We start from the raw sequence: 24,052 nt of genomic DNA, 5'->3' as shown, positions 1-24,052 counted from the left end.
TTTCAACTTTCACAGAATAAAATTTTCACAGGAAAAGACTTCCTCTGGAGTAGTGAAAACAGAACAAAAATAGATGTACACAGAGACCTGCAGTATTTCAGCCTAGAAGAAAACTGACTACATAAAAGCTCATTGATAACTTGTCCTCAGTTGATCCTTGAATATTAATTAATACTGGGATGTGGTGGGGCCTTCTTCCAATGCACTATAAACTCCTTCACATGCTGCACACACAGTAATAACTCACTCTTCCTAAATGATAACAGGGAAATCCAAGATACGGCAAAATCAAAAGGATTCCTCGCAACTCAGTTTTGTTAAGAATAGTGCTGGACTTATAATTACAGAGTCATAGAAATGAACCGAATGGTAAAGACTATCTACTTCAATTTTCTCACTTCAGGATGAGACTGAAACCGAGAGAGAGAAAATTACTTCTCCAAAGGGACATGTTACCCCCACCGTTGGCAGAACTTGCCTATTCCATCGTCAAGAAAGCTACATGAAGGAAGCTTTTAAAACCCATTTTATCTGCAGCTTCACACTAATCACATGTGATTTAGCACAATGCCCCTTTCAAGATAATCTCCACGTTGCCAAAGACGCCACACGGAGAAGCATACTTACTTTGTCAGTCTCTCAATGGTCTGCATGTGAACATTATTATGGGTTTGGGAAAGGACAGCTTCGTGCTGAGCGCATTTCAAACAAAGACCACCAACACGGTTAGAGATATTAGCAGCAAGAAGAGACTCTTTGTGCTTTAGTCGCTCTTTAAGATCTTCACAATTTTTCTGAGATTCAGCTAAGTCTTTCCTAAAAAGAAAAGGGAAACAAATTCCAGTAAATGGCGACATAAAAGTACACTATTTCCCAGCGTCTCATCAGACTTATCATTACTATTATTTATGGGTGTCTGCCTTATGAGATGCTTTACATACAATGACTTAGTAACTCTCATCACTACCCTGAATTGTAGCTGTGATTATCCTAATGGACACTTGGAATAAACTGAGACTTGACTATACTAAAGAAGAACTAGCCCAAGTTCTTATAAAATTAGTCTGCCTATGATATTGGCTCTCTTTTCACAGGATCCCATCTCCATTACATTACCCACAAAACAAAAATAAAATTCCAAATGAAAATTCTAAATAGTTTCACTTAATAAGGGGGTGGGATGACATAACAAACATTCTTGAATTGAGGGGAATACCCAATTTCAAGTGTTAACCCCTTAACGTTTATAGAGTACCTTAAAGGATCAACTAAAGGGCACGGATTTTCTCCACAACTAATTCATTGTTGCCCATTTTTCCTCAAAAACATTGAAGAACTTTCTAACCATAAAGTTCTACACAGAACTGTTCCAAAAGAGAGCAGGCTACAGAAAGAAGTGCTATGGAACTTTCCAGTCTTAAGATTTTGTAAGTAACAGCTATTAGCTAGAAATATGCAGCTTGCTAAAAAATGGGCAGAGAAATTCTGTGTGTTTTGTTTGTTTGTTTTTATTTTGTGGGATAGTCCTTGGAGGACGTTTTTCTCCAAGTTTTGGTCAAGTCACCTTGGGGAACTGAGCTTCCCTGCACAGACATGCCTTCCCTATTGTATAGAGAAGCTTCCCAACTCAAAAAAAGGGGAAAGTTGCCCTTAAGTTGTTGGACGGAAGGCAAGCACTTTATCTCTGGCTCGTCTACTCTCTGTTGTGTTTCTATTATACTCAGGGACCTAGAGCTCTCCTAACTTGCTCACTGCCCCAGAGGAAAAGCCAGTAATTAAGGCACCTGGCCATCCCACACTACCTCAATTCCTGGGACCTGGGGAGCTTTCAGGCAGCCTGCGGGAGGTGGAAAAGATCCACAGGCAATCAAAAGGTTAAAAAAGCTAATCGAATGACAGTATGAAGTTGAAAAAACATGGAGCTGTTTTTGCCCTATTCCCAAGATAATATCTCTGACATAATAAGTTTTCTTTTTAAGTTCACATAGAAAAACAGTCTGGACGTTCAAAGGCTTTGTAAAAAGAACCTTGGAAGCACATTCCAAAGTCAAAGGGTCTCCATGACTATTTCTGTCAGGTGCAAGTTCAAAACACTCAAGTAGCTCTGGTTACTTGAAATGGCAAAAAAGAAAAAGAAAAAAAAAGAATTACCATAAAGCCAGAGTTTCTGAGAGTAGTGATTTTCTTTCTTTCTTTGAGAAAATGCCTCTTTCAATAGTCTTAAATTATACGAAAAGAAAATGAAGAAATAGAAGGATGCAGGGAGCAAAGCCCAGTTCATTGTAAGGTGGTATTTTAATGTAATTAAAGATGGCATATTTGAAATCTGAATAAGCCAAAATAAATCACATTGTTTAATAATGTATATAATAAATATAATGAGCTAGAAATATATTACTTTAAAAACCAAAAAAATCAAAACACAGTAGATATCAAAATATAACAAAGATAAAAAGCAAGAAAGCAATAATTAGACCACTTTTTAAACATTAAGTTTCTTAATGAAAAAGTAAAAATCTCTATAGAAATCCTAAAATGAATAAAGATATGGTATGAAAAGCATAAGGACAGATTAAAATAGGCGAACAGTAACATGAGCAGTGAAAGCCATGAGTTTTGAGTTCTTAGATGTCTAGAGACATCTCTAGATGTCTCTAGAAAATACATGGCCTGAAGATTTTAAATTTTATTTCAAATTGGAATTATTAAAATGTTTTATATTGCAAATGTTTTATATTGCAAATAAAATGTCATCAAGTAATTCTTATATTGACTAAAACCTGGACTTCAGCAAACAGTCAAATATATTTTAAGATCATTATGCTATGACTTAAATGGATGATAATACTTTACCTCAAAAGCTTTAATTGAGATTCCAGGATTTCACTCTTTTCCTCATAAATAAGTTTCAGCCTCTCCTTTAAAAAAAAACAACAAAACTACATTTCCTCCATGTCTTATGTTTTATGAGCATATTTTAAGTAAACTCAATGTTTGTTTCTTTGTACTCAAGAGGAAAAATAATGTGTTGTCTCAGAAAACACACATACGCATACACACAATGGAATACTATTCTGCCATAAGAAAAGATGAAATAGTTCCATTTGCAACAACATGGATGGATCTTGATATTATTATGCAAAGCAAAATAAGTCAGACAGAAAAAGTCAAGAACCATATGATTTCACTGATATATGGGATATAAGACTGAAAGCAACAAAGGAATAAGACAAAGAAAAACTCATAGACACAGACAATAGTTTAGTGGTTACCAGAGAGTAAGGGAGGAGGAGGGGGGTGGTAGATGAGGGTAAACGGAGCCAAATATATGGTGACAGAAGGAGAACTGACTCTGGGTGGTGAACACACAATGTGATATATAGATAATGTATTACACAATTGTACACTTGAAACTTACGTAATTCACTAACCATTATCACCCCAATAAATTATAATTTAAAACAAACAAACAAAGAACTACTGAGTCATAAAAGGACAATAACTGACAATTTTTTTTCCCCAAAATTGTATAAGTCAGGTCTTACTTTAAAAAGTGTGATGCTGGGACAAACCAATTATAATCAATAAGGTCAGTGAGGGCAAGGATCAAATCCTATTGGAATCCCCTATTGTGATTGCTGTATATTTAATATACAATAGATATGTATGTATGACATACAACTGCATGAAGTTATAAATCATATGACAGATGAAACTATCTATAAGCCTCTCCTGGTAACCAGTTATTCTTTCATTCAACAAATATTTATTGGGTATCTAACACGAAGATGCCTAACTTCAAGGAACTTAGATTCTAGGAAGGAATAGAAAGAGAGATGAATATTCAATTATACATAGTTTACGCTATTGAGGTATATAGAAGGTAAAATGAAATCAGAGAGGCAGGAATCTGTAATTCAGCCAAAGAGAAGTAGAGAAAACTTCACGGAGAATGTGCTAAGATTTAAAGGATAATTTCCAACAGAGTAAGGCACAAGGCTGGAGATGTAAAATACTAGGTGGAAAAGTGGACAGAGATGGGTTAAGTAGGTAAGGTTGGGCTGTGGGAAGAATAAAAATATTAAGACCTCTATTTAGACAACTCATGTAGTCTCCATAGAGTAGAGGCATTGGATGAACACTGAAAACTTTTTGTCAAATTTGAATCTTAAATCACTCTAAAGTGTGGAAAAAGGCAGACCAATACAGAAGCCATTGTAAATACATAGGTAAGAGATAAGCACATGAATAAGAATAATCAAGCAGTAAGTATAGAAAGAAATAATTTAATACAGAGCTATATAAAAAAGTGAAATTGACAGAATTTTATGACTCAATAGATATGGAGGAGAAAACGGCATTAAATATAATCCCAGGTTCCCAAATTGAGTAGCCAGGTGAATATTGGTGCTAAGGAGTTTTTCAGACTGATTAAGGGAGGAAAAATGGAATCATAAAAATATTCAACTAATTCAAAAGAACACAGAAAAGGAGGAAAAGGGGGACAAAATAACAGATGGGGGGAAAAGAACCAAATAGCAACATAGTAGATTTAGACACAAGTGTATAAATAATCACATTTAAAAAGTAGATGTTAGATTGGATAAAAAAGCCAAAATCAGCTATCTGTTGTCCACAAGAAACACAGATTAAATATGAAGACACAAATATGTTAAAATGAAAAGGATAGAGAAAAAAGATACCATACCCTGCTAACACTAATCAAGAGAAAGTGGGAATCAGTCAAAATACAAAAATATATATGCTTTTCTCTGTACCAGCAATGAGGACTTAGGAAATGAGGGGAGGGAAAAATGGGAGAGGAAAGAAGGGAAAGGAAAGAAAAGGAAGAAAGAAATCAAGAGAGTTAGAAGCAAGCCACAGAATGGGAAAATACATTTACACTAGATACAACCAACAAAGGGCTTGTATCCAAAATATATAAAGAAGTTCAAATAATCAATGTCGGATGACTCAAAATAATGAATAGGATATTTGATCAGGAATTTCACAAAGGAGGGCACCAAATGACCAATAAATATATCAAAAGGTATTCAATCACACAAGTAATCAGAGAAATGCAAATGAAAATCACAATGAGATAGCACTGCAAGCCCACCAGAAAAACTGACAATATATACTGTGTTGGCAAGGACATAAGCCATGGTATCACTCATATGTTGCTGGTAGAAGTGTAAACTGAAAAAAAATCACCTTGGAAAGTTTGCTTTAACCTCCTCTTGAACATACACACACATACATACCCTAAGACCTGCAGTTCCACTCTAAGACACATACCCAATGTAAGTGCGTGCAATGCACACAATAGCAAGATTCACAATAGCCCCAAACTGGAAACAACACAAATGTCCATCACTAGTAAATTGGATGAACACATTGCAGTATATTCACACGGTAGATCCACCAATGAAAATGAACAATTCTACCACTTTCAATGTGTATGAATCTAACAAATACAATGTTGAATAAAAGAAGCCAGACACAAAAAATACATACCGGGTGACCCCATTTATATAATGTTTTAAAAAAACGGGCACAAATCAACTGGAATGTTTAAGGGTCACACTTAGGCAACTTTCAAAAAAGTCAAGATAATGATGAGCTTAGGGGAATAAGGAGGCAGTGATTGGCAGTGGGCGTGAAGAGGGCTTCTGGGACATGGCAATGCTACACATCTTACAGGTGACAATTACACGGGTGTTCATTTAGAGATAAATCGTTAAGCTGTAAATTGTTTTGTGCACTTTTTTGAATGTATGTTAAACCGAGTCATTAGAAAAGTTAAAGGAGGATGGCATGATCAACCAATGTAAATATTATGGAATGTGCTGTAAGGTTCAGAAGATGATGATTGATATGTGGAGGTCATTAATGTCCTTACAAGAAAAGGTTTAGGGGAATACAGGTGGTAGAAGCTCAAATAAAGTGTGTTGAAGAGGAAATGAGTGGATGGTGAGGAATGGAGACGCAAATAAAGACAACTGTTGGAAAGGTTTTGATATTTGGGGGAGCAATAGTTGGGGGATGGTTCGAAGGGTATGTAGGGTCAGGAGAATATATTTTGTATTTGTTTGCTTTAAGATGGGAGCTATTAAGGCATACATTCTGTTGAGAATAATGCAATAAAGTGGGATAAAAGATAAAAGTCCAAGAGAAGATACTTGCAAGAGTGAAACCCTTGAAAAAAGTGAAAGATTTGGAACACAGAGCACACAGATGCAGGGATCGACCTTGGACATAGGAAAAAAATGAATCTACCGGGGGTGCCAAAAAATGTATACACATGACTTGTATTCATTTTTTGTTAACAGTATATGTTGAGAACTACAATTTTAATACAGTTTTTTTCTTTCTTAAAATGTGTATACATTTTTTTTGCACCCTCTGTGTAACAGTTCTAAACACAACACTAAAAGGAGATATAAAAGAGAAATTAATTCTAATGTGGGAAAAGGAGGAGTGGGAAGTATGTGATGAGGGAAGGTGGAATGGGAGGGGCCATTTGAACTGAGCCTTGCAGGCTGAAAACATTTTGATAGGTAGAAGATAAGAAGAAAACATTTTAAGTTGGGATGATTGCAAAAACCAAAGCCAGTTATTCAAAGAAAACTAGAAGCAGATAATACAGTTATGAACTAGTAAATGGTCTGTGTGCCTACAGCTGTATTTGTGAGAGTGACACAGAAATCTGGCAAGACAGTTAGAGGCAAATTCTGGATGGCTCAAGAAAATGGTTTTGTGTTTTGGGTATTAGTGATTATCATAGATTATTCAGCTGAAGAAAAAACACACAATTTAGTCTTTCCGATACTTTTTAAAGAAAGGAACTCTTTCCTAAATAATAGAATAAAGCTTGGATTAGGGATTGAGAAAGGGGAGGGAGATTAGGACCAGAAAGAGCCTTTAGAAAACTGTTAACAATAACACCTATAGATTGTAATGAAAGCTGAACTATGACTCATCCAGGTACAATGCTATTTTTACATTTTCATCATTGTTGACTGATTCTGCCATGTCAAATTTAATGCAAAGAAGACCAAGCAAGAGAAAGACAAAAGGTTTGTTACCCAGATCAAAGGATTTAAAAGTACCACTTGATCTTAAAATGAAATTATTTTAAACTCTTTGGGAAATGAGGATATTCAAAAGCAGCTGTGTATACAGGGGAATTTAGAAAGCCACAGCATGCCCAGGGAAGACACACATGCAGAACAGTCCTGAGTAAGCTTTCACTTCAGGCTGATCCCCAGGCTCAGAGCAAGCCTGACTAAATGGTGATGGACTGCCCCAGCACAGAGCCAATCTGCAAAGCCTGGGAGAAGTGGTGGTTCTGTCCTTCCTTAGTGTGTGTTTTTGTGGTTGGTTGGTTGGTTGGTTGGTTGGTTGGTTGGTTGGTTGGTTGGTTGGTTGTTTTAGCTCCTGGCATTCAATGACTCTCTGTCAAACATCAGCTAATGAAACAGAGACTTCAGTGATCACACATAACAAAGAATAGTCTTTACAAAAATAGTTTGGAAAAGTCTTAAAACAAAAGAACTATTACAGCATTTGACAACAAGAAAGACAGAAAACCTTGGAGGAAATGGGGTATTTGAGTTACCACAGTATAACGATTCAGTTCAACTACCAATTTTCAACAACAACAAAATAAGTCACAAAGCACACGAAGAAACAGTAAAATGGGGCCCATTCAAAGGAACAGAATAAATCGACAGAAACTATTTTTAAGAAACTATAGACATCAGACTTACTAGACAAAAATTTTAAAACAACTGTCTTAAAAATGCTCAAACAGCTAAGAGAAAACATGGACAAAGAACTAAAAGAAATTAGGAAAACAAATTATAAAAAGGAACTACACAGAAATTCTGGAGCTGAAAAGTATAACAACTGAAATGAAAAATTCACCAAAGGGATTAAAGAGCAGACTTGAACAGCAGAACAAAGAATCAGCAAACTTGAAGATAGGACAGTTGTAATCACTGAGTCTGAGGAGAAGAAAGCAAAAAGAATGAAGAATTATCGTATGATCCAACAATTCCACTTCTGGGTCCTTATCCAATAGAATTGAAAGTAGGGACTCAAACAGATATTTTGCATTGATGGTCATAGCAGCCTTATTCACAAGAGCCAACAGGTGGAAACAACCCAAAAGTCCATCAACAAATGAATGAATAAACATACAATGGAATAGTATTTACCCTTATGAAGGGACGCAATTATGACACATGCTACAACATGGATGAACCTTGAAGGCGTTATGCTAAATGAAATATACCAGACATAAAAGAAGGACAAATAAGCATACTGTTTGATTCCACTTATGTCAGGTACCCAGAATAGGCAAATTCATAGAGATAGAAAGTAGAAGAAGTTACCAGGGACTGGGGAAAGAGGAGAATGGGAGTTATTGTTTAATGGGGACAGAGTCTTAAATGTTTGAGGTCATGAAAAAGTTCTGGAAATGGATGGTCTTGATGGTTTCACAACATTGTGACTGTAATTGATGCAAATGAATTGTACACTTAAAATGGTTACGTGGTGAATATTTACAATCTAAATTTTATGTTATGTACGTTGACCACAATTTTAAAAAGCACAAAAAAAAGAGTGGGTGCGTAAGGGAAAAGCACCCAAAGTCTCACCAAATCCAGCTTCCATTTCTCGGCCTCCCCACCAGGTGCAGCTTTGGGAACATCTGCGTTGCTGTGGGAAAATGATTTCTTGGCATCTTCCTCCACCCTGGAATCTTCACCTGTTGTAATCCAAGAATTCTGTATGTTTCCCTAAAATAAAATATGTCAGTAATTGCAATCGACATTTAACTTTCAATCAACGTGCATGCTTTACAAATGGAACACTGATTCTCATCTGTGATGTAAGAATCAAAAAGCCGATGCCTCTAAACCAGAAATCAAGAATGATTTTACATTTTCTGGCTACTAGGGTCATATTCCACAGCAAGTGTTACAAAGTCAAATTCCTCCACATACAGACAATAATGTAAATGAGCAAAGGGGGCTAGATGCCAGTGTATTCAACAAAGGAACTTATCTCTTGCTTCTCTGAAGATATATACTCTTGAAACACATAGCTCTCTCTTGGTTTCTCTTTCATTTTCCACATTACATAAAGGCATGGCTAATAATAATAACTGTTAATACACATGGTGTTTGCTATGTGCTAGACACTGTTTATGTGCTCCACATATATTCATGTAATCGTTACAACAACCCTCTAAGTTTCATTGTTATTTTCATTTTATAGAGGAGGAAACTGAGTCACAGAGTAACTTGCTAAGAGTCCCTACTGTAGGAGGTGGCTAAGAAGTGGCACAGCTAGGAGCTGAACCCTGGTGACCTGACTCCAGAGACCATGCCTTACACCACTATGCTCTCTGCCTTCCCAGAAAAATATTTATCTTTTCTGAGTAAAACAGTGCCGGTGATAAACAGACCTGACATGGGGCCTGCATGTTGGATTCAAAAAGGAGTGGTGGGGACCATTACAAACCATTACAAACCCAAAGCAGCTGCCAATACTCAGTTCCAGTCAATGGCTGCCATACGTGAACGCAAACTCATATTACCAAATCTTCTCATTTTGTTTTTTTTTTAAAGATAAGCCAGATATCTGGGTCTTCATTTGAAACACTGTTCAATACTGGTTCAAGGTTCATCAAACAAACAAAACAGGTCTAGTGATGGAAATTGGTGTACCCACTATCAGTCTGCCCCCCTTTGGCACCCTCTCAACATTCAGTGAAATAAGCAGCCCAGAGATCTGGGTAATTTACGTGTGCAACAAGGACTGAAATGCTTACGTTAATTTAATTCAATAGATAATTACTGAACTCTCGCCAACGGCCAAAAGTCATGGTAGTACTCAAAGAGAGGACAGGTCCCAAACACAGAACTATATACTTCAGTATCATATCACCTAGACTGTGGTAAACCACAATCATCCAAAGGAGAATCCTGAAATTCTACTCCATATTCTTCCGGAAGTTTGGTTTAATACAAACATTTCTGTATATAATCCCTACTATGTCCCGGCACTGTGCTAAGCGCTTACAGAGCAAAAATAAGCAAGACCCATCTTAGTCTCAAGGAGTTTCATGAGGGAGAGAAACATCTAAGCAAGTAATTTCAATTTAACAGGGTGTTAGGCCAGAGGTGTGCATGGGGGACTATGCCAGAATACAGGAGAGACAGTAAGAGCAACGGGAGATTCAACGAAGGTTTTCAGGAGACACGGGTGTGATTATCTTGAAGGATAAATAAGGCAAGCTGGATGGGAAGGACATGCCAGGAAGAGAGAACATCTGGAAAAAGTCACAGAGGTGTAGAGGCGTGAAATAGGCTGGTGCCTGCAGGGGACTCAGGCAATTCAGCAATACTAGACATTGAAGCATAAGGAAAGGGTGTCAGAAGGTGAAGTTAAAGAGTCAAATAAGGGTGTGGAAAGAATGGCATAAGCTGGAACTTGATTCTGTAGGTAGGGACAAGTCTCCCAAGATGGACTGTGTTCAAAATTGCCTAGGAGAGCAGTGAAGGAGGGTGGTATTAATTTCCTGCAGAAAAACTGCAGAAAGCATGTAAACCTCAGATCGCTGCCTTATGATGTAAAATATTGTCATTCATTGGAAAGAAATGCTAGCCTAGTTGACACTTTGCTCTTTCACAGATAGCTTTAAAAAAACTTGAATGGTATTTTACCAAGACTTTAAAAATCTAATTACATTTACACCCCTGAAGATCCCTGAAACCTTTGATTTCTTAACTGAAGAGAGTGGTTGGGATTGGAGGGGATGAGACTAGACATGGAAAGAAATGGCTCAGAAAATTTGCTGCTTTATTTATTTTTATCTTAAATTATTTCATTAATTTTATCATCAGCACTCAAACACATTATTTAATGTGTGCTAGAAAGCAGGTGAAATGCATGACGTGGATTACATACTTTAATCCTCACAAGAATCCTATGAATTATGTACTATTATTAATCTCCATTCTATCAATGAGAAAATCCATGCTTGTAAAGGTATAACAAACTATAGCTGAGAGCTGCATTCTGCTCTATACTGCAATAATAGCATTCTCTTATGACAGCTCTATAATTATTATTGTTATTTACATAGACTTGTATATGTTGGAAAAAACAACTTGAATTTAAAAACTGAAGCTCACTGCTAAAATAATTTCATCTTTTGTTGATTCCAGTTCTTTCCACCCATGATCCATTTGGGATGGCTTCAGAAAAGAGAAAGGGTATGAAATCTGAAGCAGTTCATTTAGTGTCTTCATAAGAAGTTCTTGAGAAAATAGAACTTTTCGTTAAAATACATATGTATTTTTGTTACCTGTGTTTTACTTTCATTCTGATTTTATATCTCACATTACCAGTGATAATCATCCTTATTTAGCATTGATGTAACGAATCTGAATAAAATCTCAGCATTTAAATAGTAACTGTGAAATTTTATAAAACTTTGATATTTTTCCCATTAGAAATTTGTTAACATGATATGAAGCCACGAAACGCACTATTGATAAGATTTCAAACTTAAAATTTTTTAAACATTTGAGTATTTTTTGATACTTTGCTTTGAGAATTCTAAAATAGCTAAACTATGAAGTGCAATATCCAGAAATAATACACTACATCATATGTTTCAATCACACAGACAGAAAGTAACCTAACAAGCATTTGAACCCAAGCATTCTGAATCTATCCGCCAAGTCTTTTGGGTTGAAAGCAACAGTAATATAACTCAAACAGGCTTAAGCCAAAAAGAAGTACTGACTGACTAAAATGTTGAAAGAGGGATTTTTGGCATCAGGCATAACTTGATCTATGCGTGTGAAGAATTCCAAGTTTCTTTCCTTTGTGTTGGCTTTGGCTTTCAATGGTACTTTCTCCACTTGGAAAATGGTTGCCTAGAAGCTCCAAGTTTAAATCCCACTGTCTGAGCAAAGCCTTATGAATAGATTTCCTCTTTACAAACTCTTCCAACAGCATCCCAGTATTGAGTCTGGTTGTCTCTGATTGGGTGGTCTTGGTTGCCACAGTTGACCAATCACAGTGGCCATGATGCACTAGTCTCTGAGGGGGAGACCTGAATCATTGGATCTGTCCTGAAGCCACAGGTGTGGTCAGACAAGTTCAAAGAGAGCCAGTTACAGCAGCTGGAGGGGAGCTGCCACGAAGAGGTGCAGGATCTGGGGAGGCTCTGCGACCAGGAAGTAGGTGGGGGGAGCACTGACATTTTCTGCTGCCCTCTCCCCACTGGAGAGGTGTATCTGCAGAGGATATGCCATTTCACACATCAGGGGAAGACGCTTGTCCAGAGTGACTTCAATGTCATCCTGAAGTCTTTTTTGAGAAAGTTGGAATAGTTGAGATTGGCGGGGTTTGTTCTTTCCCCCCCCCCACTTAACTGGACGGTTTTACAATCCCTGTGGAGTCTGTATTGGCTTGGGATTAAACACATAGCTTCTGTGGCAAAGAAGCCAGGAAACACATCCCAGCTCTGCCACCTTTAGGTACAGCAAAAGTCAATGGAATCACATGTACACATTATACACATACATAGCAGCTGGCAGTTTGTGGTTGGTAATTAGTATCTATGTTACGATATTATTGCAATCATTATTATTAAATATCAAACTCTTCTTTCACTGGTTCAGAGATTTCAGTGATCAGTTATGTTGAAAACTAACCTCTGTCTTCATAATCAAAACAAAGCACTATAACTATGGGAAAAATACTCTTTACTGAAATTATTTTTTGTCTGAATGCTTGAGATTAAAAGCTTTTTCAGTTGGATACTTTGTATGTTTTTGTCATAAGCCTCAGAAATACACTGTCATAAAAAGACAACAAAAGGCCATGCATTCAGACAAGTATCAGAGCCTCTATTTTTCTCTTTGTAAATACATTTTTTTAGATTTGTTTTATTACACGGGTAATACATGCTCAGTCTAGGGAAATAATGGAAAATAGAGATAAACAGGTAGAAAATAGAAAGCATTCATATCCTCGTCATACATAGTTAATAACTTTTCAAATGCTCACAGACGCACAACATGCATTTTTTAAAATTAGATAATTCTGCATATACTATAAAATTCACCAGAGTTGGTGAAGATTCTTCTTTGTGAACAAAATTTCTTCTAGAACTTCATTTTTATTTGCACTAGTTTGGTATCCAATAAAATGAATGAATAAGAAAACCAGTTATCTGAGGTTAACTGTTGGCAGGAATATGCCATTTTACTAAAATGTCAAACTCAATGTGTGGTAAGTGGCCAGGCTTTTTGAAAAGGACAGAAACTAAATTTATTATAATAATTTTATTTTGTGTTAGCAAAATTCAGGTTGCATTTGTAACTACATGCTAATTCTGAGACAAATAGACGACACAAAAGACATTGATTTGGGGGTATGTTTTCTGACAATTACATGAGAGCACGACTGCTTTCCTTCATGGTGTATAGCTTTGATTTGCACAGAAGGATCGAAACTGTTTGCCAATAAAAAATGCCTGGGGATTTATCAGTTTCCTTGCTGTAGAAGCCTCTACTGAGTCACCATCAATTTTCTGTAGTTGTTTATTGCTCAGACTCTACAGAGCTTTGTCAATCACTCTGCATGTGATTAGATGCTTCTCTAATCTTTTGTTGCTTGAAGAAATCCTGCATCTTCTACAATGTTTACAATTTGGCATCACAAAATGTTTTTATCATTATTATTATTAATTTAACATACCATTTAGAATATAAATATTTAGAACATCCGACAATGCACAAGGGAATGACAAGTGATTTGACAGAAGGAAAGGAAAGATGTTAATGTAAATACAGAGGGTGCCAAAAAAATGTATACACATTTTAAGAAAGGAAAAAAAGCTTATTAAAATTATGCTGATGGTAACCACTTTGAGCACTTCTTGTAACTGCAGAAGTCAAACGTGACTTGTATTCATCTTTTGTTATTGGTACATATTGAATATTCCAATTTTAATACAGTTTGTTCCTTTCTTAAAATGTGTATACATTTTTTTGGCACCCTTGGTAGACTGGAGCTTGATTTTGTACATGGTTAGTTTATTAAGGAATCTTTTCCTGTTGTAATTTTATTTATAGCCTGCATTTCTTTACATTACACCTGTAAAAGTAAGGCCTTTTACACCACAAATTTCTAAATCCATTCCTATGGTTAGACACATTAAGATTCATGTATTATAAGATGTGTTTTTTCCTATTTCAAAAGAATATTCGTATTAGAACAAAGATATTAGATGTAAGATATTAAGCCAAATTCCCATAAATAAAGGAACTCTTTACCAATTCTTTCCAACGAGACAGGGTACAATGTAAAGTTATTTGTTATGTTATTGCTGCTTTTCTTCTTTATTTCAGACAGGATACAAATGAGCACAGTTTTTGAGGATCATGGAACTTGTCCTCCCTAGTGATGAAGATCCATTAGAATACTGATGCCCACACGTTCAGTCACCTACTAGTACCAAGTTAGCTTTAGAGGAATCTGTACTTTTGTCTTAGAATCTGCAAACAAAGAAAGAACTTGCCTACTTTTAAAAAAGACTTTTATTAAAATATAGCTAAGATACACTATTACACTAATTTTAGGTGGATATAATAGTTGTTCAACATTTATATACCTAAAGTGATCACCGTAAGTCCAGCGTATTATGCTATCACAATACTATTGACCATATTCCCTGTGCTGTACATTACATCCCCATTATTTGTTTTATACCTGGAACTTTGAACCTCTTATTCCCCTTCACCTTTCCCCCTCCTTTTGACATTTTTCAATTACAATTGCCATTCAATATTATTTTATATTAATTTCAGGTGTACCGCATAGTGGTTAGGTATTTGTATAACTTAAGAAGTGATCTCCCTGACTAGTCTAGTACCCACCTGGCACCGTACGTAGTTATTACCATATTATTGACTATATTCCCTATGCTTTACTTTACATCCCCATGACTATTTTGTAACTACCAATTTATACTTTTTAATCCCTTCACCTTTTTCACCCTGACCCCCAATGCCCTCCCATCTATCACCCCGATAAATATAATACCCATCTGACACCATACAGTTATTACAATATTATTGACTATATTCCTTATGCTATAACCTATGTCCCCATGACTACTTTGTAATGAGAAATTTGCTACTAAAAAAATAACAAATTTTATCTTAGATCTTTGAATGAGTATACATGCCAAGATTTCTAATGAGTAGCATATTTTAATGTAATTTTTTGAGAAAAGCCATCCACGAAGGGAAATTTTGTAAGGAAAAGTGATGAAAAATGAAGATAGAAATGAAATATTCTTTAAACATTTTTAGCTTTAAAAAAACAATCTGCTTGCTTCTTCAGGTGCTAGGTCATAAACTCGGTAAAAGCCGAAAGTCATGTGGGCTACTCCCTAAGTCCAGAGCTAAAATTCAGGAACAAAAAAAAGGAGGCTCGTCTCTTCTCTTCTGAAGGGAATTTTTTATCTCAGGGCAAACAAACATGGTTTGGTTCAATACTGATAAGCTATTCCTAATTTATATAGAAAGGCAGTATAATCTGAGGCTAGGTGAATGGTTTGGGGATCAGAAAGCCCCATGTTTGAGTCTTAGGTTTGCCATTTTCTAGCTTCGTGCCATTAGACCAGTTATGCTGATTACTTAACCACTGTATACCTTAATTTACTCATCTGCAAATAGACATAATAAATGTTATTATAAAACTGAAACAATAATATGTAATTAAAGTGCTCAGTACAGTGCCCCAAACCTCATAACCATGAGGTCATCAGTAAATATTAATTATGTATTACTATGTAACTATTTAAGCTATTTTTCAAAAAAGCTGAAAACCTATATTCAAATACATCAATAGCTGAAAACCTATATTCAAATACATCAATAGCTGTGCAAGATCTACCATCAACATAGCAATAGACTCATTAAAAAAAAGTTGAGGAAAAAAATGAAGATACTATTTTTGATCTGTTTATATTTAAGATACTCTAAAAAGTTTCATTTGCATGATAACTCAGTGCAGCACCATGCCGTTTGCTGACATGCCTCAGTTCACCTATACAAGTAAAAAGTAGGGGTGACAATTCTGTAACAACAAAATAACACAGAAGACTAACATTAAAATAGATTATCAAAATCACCTGATACCTCTGCAACAATCATTTCAATATCTACATTGTATTTAACTCATGGGAATGTTTGAAAAAAACAAAACCTCTCTAAGACTCTGTCCTTTCTACAATTATGGCTGTAGTTTTCCTTAGCAAGTTTCCTTTGTTCCCATGGCAAAGCATGTGTGCTTTAGCCACTTCCTTCCCCTTTTATATTACTCACTTATCTTGCCTTCTGATTCACTGGTCTGCCTGATTTCCTTTCTCACTTTACTTCCCCTTTTTCTACTTCTTTGCCATTGTATAAATATTGTAGGCTATGAATAATTGAATCACAGTTCGCTAAGTGACTACATATTTAAAGAAAAGCAAAAGAACGTATTTATTTTTAAAATGAGCTACTTCTGAGTACTTTTTGTATGGCTATGTCATCTTCAAATTGACATTCAAATAATAAGCCACTAAGATGGAATTTTTAACTACCAGTAACATAATAATATGAATATTCAGAAAAAGTCATATAGTGAAGGGAAAACAGTTGAGAGCAAACTGAAATGTAATTGCAGAAAAATAAACTGAAATATCAGCCCACTTCATTATTTAAAGTCAACACAAGCAACTACTTCTAAATAGCAAATTCTAACACACAGAACTCAAGGATTACAAATGAAACATCAGGCCAGGTCAATAAAAAATGTCAAAAACAAAAATTAGAGGACACCGAGGTAAAACATTAAGACACACATTTGTTTTCTTAACAGAACTGATTCACTAATGACAACTCTTTCCAAACCACCAAAGTCCCTTGTAAAATAAAACTGTCACGGGTAAGAACTAAAATTTCCGGACAGAAAGCTGAATTTGTCTCCTAAAGCAGGACAAGCTGTGAAGAACTAACTGCATCTTATCGCAAGAGTGAAAAACTTTTTAAAGGCCAAAGTACATGACAAGTCCTAAAGAGATATTAAGTTTAAATACTCTTTAAATATCATCCCAAGAATTATAGAGATCATTTAATCCACTGTTGTTCAAAATGTGGTCCACTGAAATGAAAATCACTTAGGCAACTTGTTAAAATTTCACATTTTTAATTCAAGGACTTGACCCAGAGCCCCTGAGTCAGACTCTCAGGGGAAGGAGCTCAGGAATCTGCACTGTCAACAAGTGTCCCGAGTGACTGCTACTCACATTAAAGATTAAGAACTGCTAATATAGGTGAAGCTTCTCCAATTGCCAGCGAACACACGAGGGCCCATGAGGTTAAGCCATGTTGGAAAGCCCTATAAAATTGCAGGACTGGCTACACACATACAGCCTAGGAGGGACAATGGGAAGACTAACATTTTGATTCTTGGATCTTCAGGTCAGTGTTCTTTCCGCTACACCATGCTGATAATTAGACTTAATTGGAATTCAGAGCTCAAGGAAAATTTAGAGAAATACAACAGAAATCTAAGCTGTAGTTCTGGATTTAATGAAGTCCTTCCTATATAACGCACTTCCTGCTCTCAGACCTGCTCTTTCCACATGGAAAAACCACAAATGGTATGCTCGAGAAGAAACTGGAGTAGACATTAGACATCACTACATTATTTCATTTGAGGATTCCCTCCACCACAGTGAATTTTAACTTTTGAGGCCCCAAGCAAATACCAGCATAGTACTTTTGGCAAACTTCAGAAAGAGAATCTAAGCAGTTGAGAAGGCTGGGGGAGAGGCAGGAGGGAATATTCAAACTAAAATACAATTATGGCTTTAAAAAATGCTCACAGATGCATCCAGAAGTGTTTGTTCCCTCATTGCTTCTTCTTGTCTTTGAGATTTCAACTCTTGTTGGAGCCGTTCATTGTCAAGCACAACTACTTGTACCCTGTTTTTCATTCCAGAGAGTTCCTCCTATAAAAAGCAGAAACAGATACCAAATACATTCAGCATGTTTAAGCAGTGCTGCTATTTATTGATTACTACACAAAAAGCACGGAAGACTTATGCTCTCTATACATTTTCTGAAGAACTATGATTATATTTAGACAAACAAAGCAACTGAAACATTAGTTAACAAACAAAGAGAAGGCTGGAGGTGTGTAGCTTAGGGCCTGCTAATGGCCTTTTCACAGAGTTGTGTTGTTTTTGACTTTTTTTTCTCCAAGGGATTAAGGCTTATAGAAAGGATTTAATTAAAGGGGTTATCTACAAGACTTAAGAATGAGGTAGACTGATGAAAATTAAGGTAAGATATATTATTACTCATGCTGAAGTACCAATAAGTTGTTGAAAACTGAAATAGGACTAAATAGATAACAGAGGACTCTGAGATAAAAAGGCCTGGAAAGTTACATTGATTATCTATGAACTGATAGCCAGATTGAAGGAAATTATGAGTGAAATAGTTCAGTAGAGAATTCTGAGTGTCTTCTTGGCCTTGCAGGGTATAATTTAAGAAATTGAGGGTAAAAAACAATTAGAATAGCTATTGAGTGGCACCTCATTCTCTGAAAAAAAGGCCAAAAATATCAATATATTGATGGCACAATACTTAATATTCAATATAACCAAAACCTATTGTGCAATATATGCAAATTCCATTCAATTATTTTATTCAGAAAAAAAACCAAAGCTATAATTGAAAGCTGTGATTTAAAATATATTGCAGATTTCCATTTTTTGGTCTGGAATACAATGAGCTTAGAAGATATCACGCCCACGTTCACAACAAGAGAAAAGGTGAACAAACTGAAAAATCAGCCACTCTTCTTGAATTCATCAGAGAACTGAAGTCACAAGAAAAACTGTTATCTGAAGAACTGGAGAGACAAACCGGCGTTCCTGAGAATCACAGCCAACCAGAACAGAAACATGTGAGCAGAAACACCCAGGGGAATGAGTGCAATGGCAGGAAGATGAAATGCTCAGTGTAGACAAATTTGAGAGTTGAAAACTCTAGAGGGAACTAGTGCTAGGGGGGAGTCCTACACTTTTGTGAGTTTTATTTCTAGGATACCAGGTTCTTACAGCAAAGACTAGAGAAAAGTCCCTTCATGCCTTCACCAGTAGAAGAGGAAAAGCAGCCATTTTGAAATATGCCCAAAGCATTCTGTTCTTAACAAGGCCTGCCTTGGGAGAAATGATTCTTACCAGAGCCTAAGTAACTGTTTTTTCTCAGATGCTAACTGACCTGGGGGAAAGGAGATACCCAACTCTAGGTCCCTCTAGCCTCCTGTCTCACTTAAAGGGAGGGGAAGACTGAGAAACACTTGTGAAGGTCATGTCCAAGGGGCATAGGCTGACTAAAAGACTGAGACCTAATCACAAGACTAGGGAATGCTTCCCCTACTCACACACCATACCACCACCTAAAAAGGGCTCTTACATAATAACAGGAATGCATTAAAATTACTGCACATCTTACACCATATTTAAGAAGAATTCCTGAGGTAAGCCCAAAGATAACAATGGCGACAAAAAAACAGGACACTAGAGGAATTTTAGACTACAGCAACAGCAAACAGTAAACACAGCCCAACTCTTAGCTAGATTAAAATAAAACCTCACACTAAATGCCTATTTCCCTCAGTTCCTTTTACCCAGTACATCATGTCCTGCATTCAACAAAAAATTAGAAGGCATACTGAAAGTCTTAAAACACAGTTTAAAGAGACTAAGCAAGCATAGAACCAACCTTGGATATGGTAGAGATGTTGGGATTATCAGGTTGGGAGTTCAAACAATTATAATTAATATGATAAAGAATCTGGTGGGAAAAATGGATGACATGCAAGAACAAATGAGTAGTGCAAGTAGAGAAATGAACCTCTAAGAAAGAATCAAAATGAAATGCTGGAAATAAAAAACTTTGTGATAGAAATGAAGGCTGCCTATGATAGGCTCATTAAGACACTAGACACATGCAAGGAAAGAATTAATTAGCTTGAAGAATTGTCAATAGAAATTCCCCAAACTGAAATGCAAAGAGAAATAATGAAAAACAAAACAAAAACCAAACACTTTATCCAAGAACTGTGGGACAATTACAAAAGGTGTAACATATGTATAATGGGAATTCCAGAAGGAGAAAAAAAGAGATAAGGGAGAAGAAATATTTGAAGCAATAATGATTGGGAGTTTTCCAAAGTAAATGATAGGCCCCAAACCATAGATCCAGGAAGCTCAGAGAATACCAAGCAGGGAAATTTCAAAAAGTCTCTTCCTAGGCATATTATATTCAAACTGCAAAAAAAGAGAAAAAATTTAAAGGTGGTGGGGGAAGAGGTGACCCTTATCTATAGAGAAGCAAAGATAAGAATTACATCAGACTACTCTTCAGAAACCATGCAAGCAAAAATAGAGTGGAATGAAATATTTCAAGTATTGAAAAAAGAAAAAAAATCCCCCAACCTAGAATTCTGTATCCAGTGAAATTAACCTTTAAAATTGATGGTAAAATGAAGACTTTCTCAGGTAATCAAAAATTGAGGAAGTATGTCACCAGTAGACCTGCCTTACAAGAAATGTTAAAAGAAGTTCTTCAGAAAGGAGGAAAGTGATATAGGTTATAAACTCAGATCTACATAAAGACAGAAAGAGCATTAGTGAAAAAACATATGGAGATAAAATCTTCAATTTTTCTTAATCTTAATTGATCTGTATACATATAGATCATATACATATATACATATGTATGTATAGCATGTAATAGTTTGCTCAACATCATAATAGCAACAGTGAATTTGGTGATTATAGCTTATGAATAACTGAAATGAATAACAGCAATATTAGAAACAACAGGAGGGAAGAATTGAGAATACTCTGTTAGAAGGAACGTGTCCTACCTCTGAAATGGTAGTGTTACTTGAAAGTAGAATTAGATTAGTGGTAAATGTAATTGCAAACTCAAGGACAATCACTTATAAAAGTAAAGAAGTTGAACTTCTTTTTTTCTGCTAAGAGAGGAGAAAAACTGCAATTATATAAAATGCTCACTTAAAACCAGATAAAGAGTGAAAAACAAAATAAAAAGAAATAAAAAACAAGGACAACGAATAGACAACAATAACAAATATGGTTGATATTATTTAACATCCAGCCATCTATTAAACCTCCATGGTCTGAATACACCAGTGAAAAGACAGAGACTGCCAGAGTGAATAAAAAACAAGACTCACATATATGTTGTCTATAAGAAACCCACTTTAAATATAAAGACGCAGGTAGATTAAAAGTAAAGGGACAGAGAAAGACATACCATGCTAACATAAATCAAAAGAAAGCTGGAGCAGCTATGTTATTTTCAGACAAAGCAGACTTCACAGGAAGGAAAACTATCAGGGATAAGATGGGATATTACATAACGATAAAGAGGTCAATTATCCAAGAAGACAATAATCCTTAATGTGTATATGCCTAACAATAGAGCATCAAAATACATCAGGGAACAACTTATAGAACCATAAGGAGGAATAGATGAATCCACTATTTCAGTTGGAGATTTTAACACCTCTTTATCAGTAATTGACAAATCCAGCAAATCTGGCAGATTAGCAAAATATCAGTAAAGATGTAGTTGAAATGAACAACATACCATTAATCAACTGGATATAATTTACATTTATAGGCTACTTCATCCAACAATAACAGAATATACACCCATCCCAAGCTAACACAGATCATTCACCAACACATACCATATTCTGGGCCTAAAAACACACCTTAAACTAAAAAGAATAGAAAGCATAAAAAGTATGCTCTCAGACTACAAAAGAATTAAACTAGAAATTAATAACAGGAAGATACAAAGAATACTACCAATATACTTGGCAATTACACAACACTCTTCTAAACAACATTTAGGTCACAATCCCAATCAAAATCCCAGTATGTTATTTTGTGGCTATTGACAAACTGATTTTAAAGTTTATATAGAGAGGCAAAAGACCCAGAATAGCCAACACAATATTGAAGGAAAAGAATGAAGTTGGAGGATTGACACTGCCTGACTCCAAGACTCACTCCAATAATCAAGACAGCATGGTATTTGTGAAAGAATAGAAAAATAGATCAGTGGAACAGAATAGTCAGCCCAGAAACAGACTCACAAATATAGTCAACTGATCTTTGACAAAGGAGTAAAGGCAATTCAATGGAGACAGTCTTTCAACAAATGGTCCTGGAACAAAGGGACATCCACATGCAAAGAAAATGAATCTAGATACAGATCTTACACCTTATACAAAAACTAACTCAAGACAGAGGATTGACCTAAATGCAAAACACAAAATTATAAAACATTGAGAGGAAGGATAAGAGAAAATATTGGTGACCTTGGGTTTGGTAATTTTTTGTAGATGTAATACTTAAAAGCACAATCCATGAAAGAAAAATATTGATGTCGACTTTGTTAAAATTTAAAACTTCTGCTCTAGAAAAGACACTGTTAACAGAATCAAAAGACAAGCCACACAATGGGAGACAAAACTTTCAAAAGACACAGCTGATAAATGACCGGTATCCAAAATAAAAAAGAACTCTTCAAATTCAACAGTAAGAAAATGAACAACCCGATCAAAAATGAACAAAGGATCTGAGCAGATTCCTCATCAAAGAAGGTACATAAATGGAAAATAAGCATATGAAACAGTTCAACATTCTGTGTCATCAGATAATTGAAATTAAAACAATGAGATCCCACTACACACCTCAACACTCTAAAATCCACAACACTGACAACATCAAATCGGGCAAGGATGTGATACAAAAAAAGTATCTGTAACCTAACAAAAATATCACATGAGCTGATGCACTGATATTGAAAAATGAAAGAAAGAAAAACTGAAACATTAACATAACGTTGGGAAGCCAATGGCATTACTGACAATTTCTAAACTCTGGAGAGTCCAGCAATATAACTGTTTAGTGTTACAAGCTGTAGGTGACACATTTGCTTTCTTTATCATTATCAGGACCCCCCATGAGCCATTCTTATTCAAAGTCAAGGTAAGAACTTTCATACTGACAATGGAACAGATTTAGTCTAGTAGCTTAGAATCTGCTTGCTGCACCCCAGCTTCAAGAGGGTGACAAATATGGGGGAACGATTGGTGTTACCATTCCAAAGCATTTGCCATCAGCTGGGCTAAAGTAAATGGGGTGGAAAGGAAAAATTCTGAAACATGAGATCATACTATCAAAATATTAGACATAGTTTGGTATGGACTACTGGAAAATTAAGCAATCAGAAATGGCATGTAAGCATGGCAATTATGAGTGTATTGCTATACACATGAAGACTAATAGTAGCAAATTTTCATACAAGACGTCATTAACACAAATTTTAACTTAGGAAGGTTTAAATTTTGAATGAGAAACTTACCTTGCAGAACTTGACTTCTGCCTCTAAGTGATGGATGTATTGAGACTGGTCATTGATGATCGGGACGAGGTTATGCACCGTAGGCATGTTGGTTTCCTCGTGTTCGGATGAATTCTAAGGGAAAAAACAACAATACATGAAGCATGTTTGGATTTAGCCCATCAATTAATATCCCCATATTCAGTTTGGCACTGATGTCATGTAAACACAGACTAGATCACAGTGTGGCTAATAGTATTTATTTCTCTATCCTATAAATTCCACGAATAAGTAAGATTCAGGGATATGAACATCATTTTCTTATCGTTGATATCCAGTAATATATTAGTTTCAGGTGTACAAAACAATGTAGTGATTAGACATTTATACACCTCACAAAGTGACCATCACCCCAATAAGTCTATTACCCATCTGACACTGTACATAGTTATTATAATATTATTGACTATATTCCTTATGCTGTACTTCACATCCCCCATGAT

General features: G+C 35.7%; 1 protein-coding gene across 5 annotated transcripts in view; it reads right to left on the bottom strand.

Annotated features, from left to right (window-relative positions):
- SDCCAG8 (SHH signaling and ciliogenesis regulator SDCCAG8) overlaps positions 1-24,052 on the bottom strand; it is a 207,512-nt gene that overhangs the window by 167,581 nt on the left and 15,879 nt on the right. For all 5 annotated transcript variants that reach the window (XR_002138627.2, XM_074316832.1, XM_019746823.2 and 2 more), the window contains exons 4-8: positions 23,571-23,684; positions 17,975-18,100; positions 8,667-8,807; positions 2,854-2,918; positions 628-816 (exon numbers count right to left, since the gene is read on the bottom strand). Coding sequence is in view for 4 of the 5 variants with exons in the window: in XM_074316832.1 (XP_074172933.1) it covers positions 628-816; positions 2,854-2,918; positions 8,667-8,807; positions 17,975-18,100; positions 23,571-23,684 (635 nt within the window). In the remaining variant the exon portion in view is untranslated. The remainder of the gene's footprint in view (positions 1-627; positions 817-2,853; positions 2,919-8,666; positions 8,808-17,974; positions 18,101-23,570; positions 23,685-24,052) is intronic.

The sequence above is a fragment of the Rhinolophus sinicus genome, linkage group LG12, assembly GCF_036562045.2.
Source record: "Rhinolophus sinicus isolate RSC01 linkage group LG12, ASM3656204v1, whole genome shotgun sequence".
In the NCBI taxonomy this organism is placed as follows: domain Eukaryota; kingdom Metazoa; phylum Chordata; class Mammalia; order Chiroptera; family Rhinolophidae; genus Rhinolophus; species Rhinolophus sinicus.
This window is presented reverse-complemented; position numbering and strand designations above follow the sequence as displayed.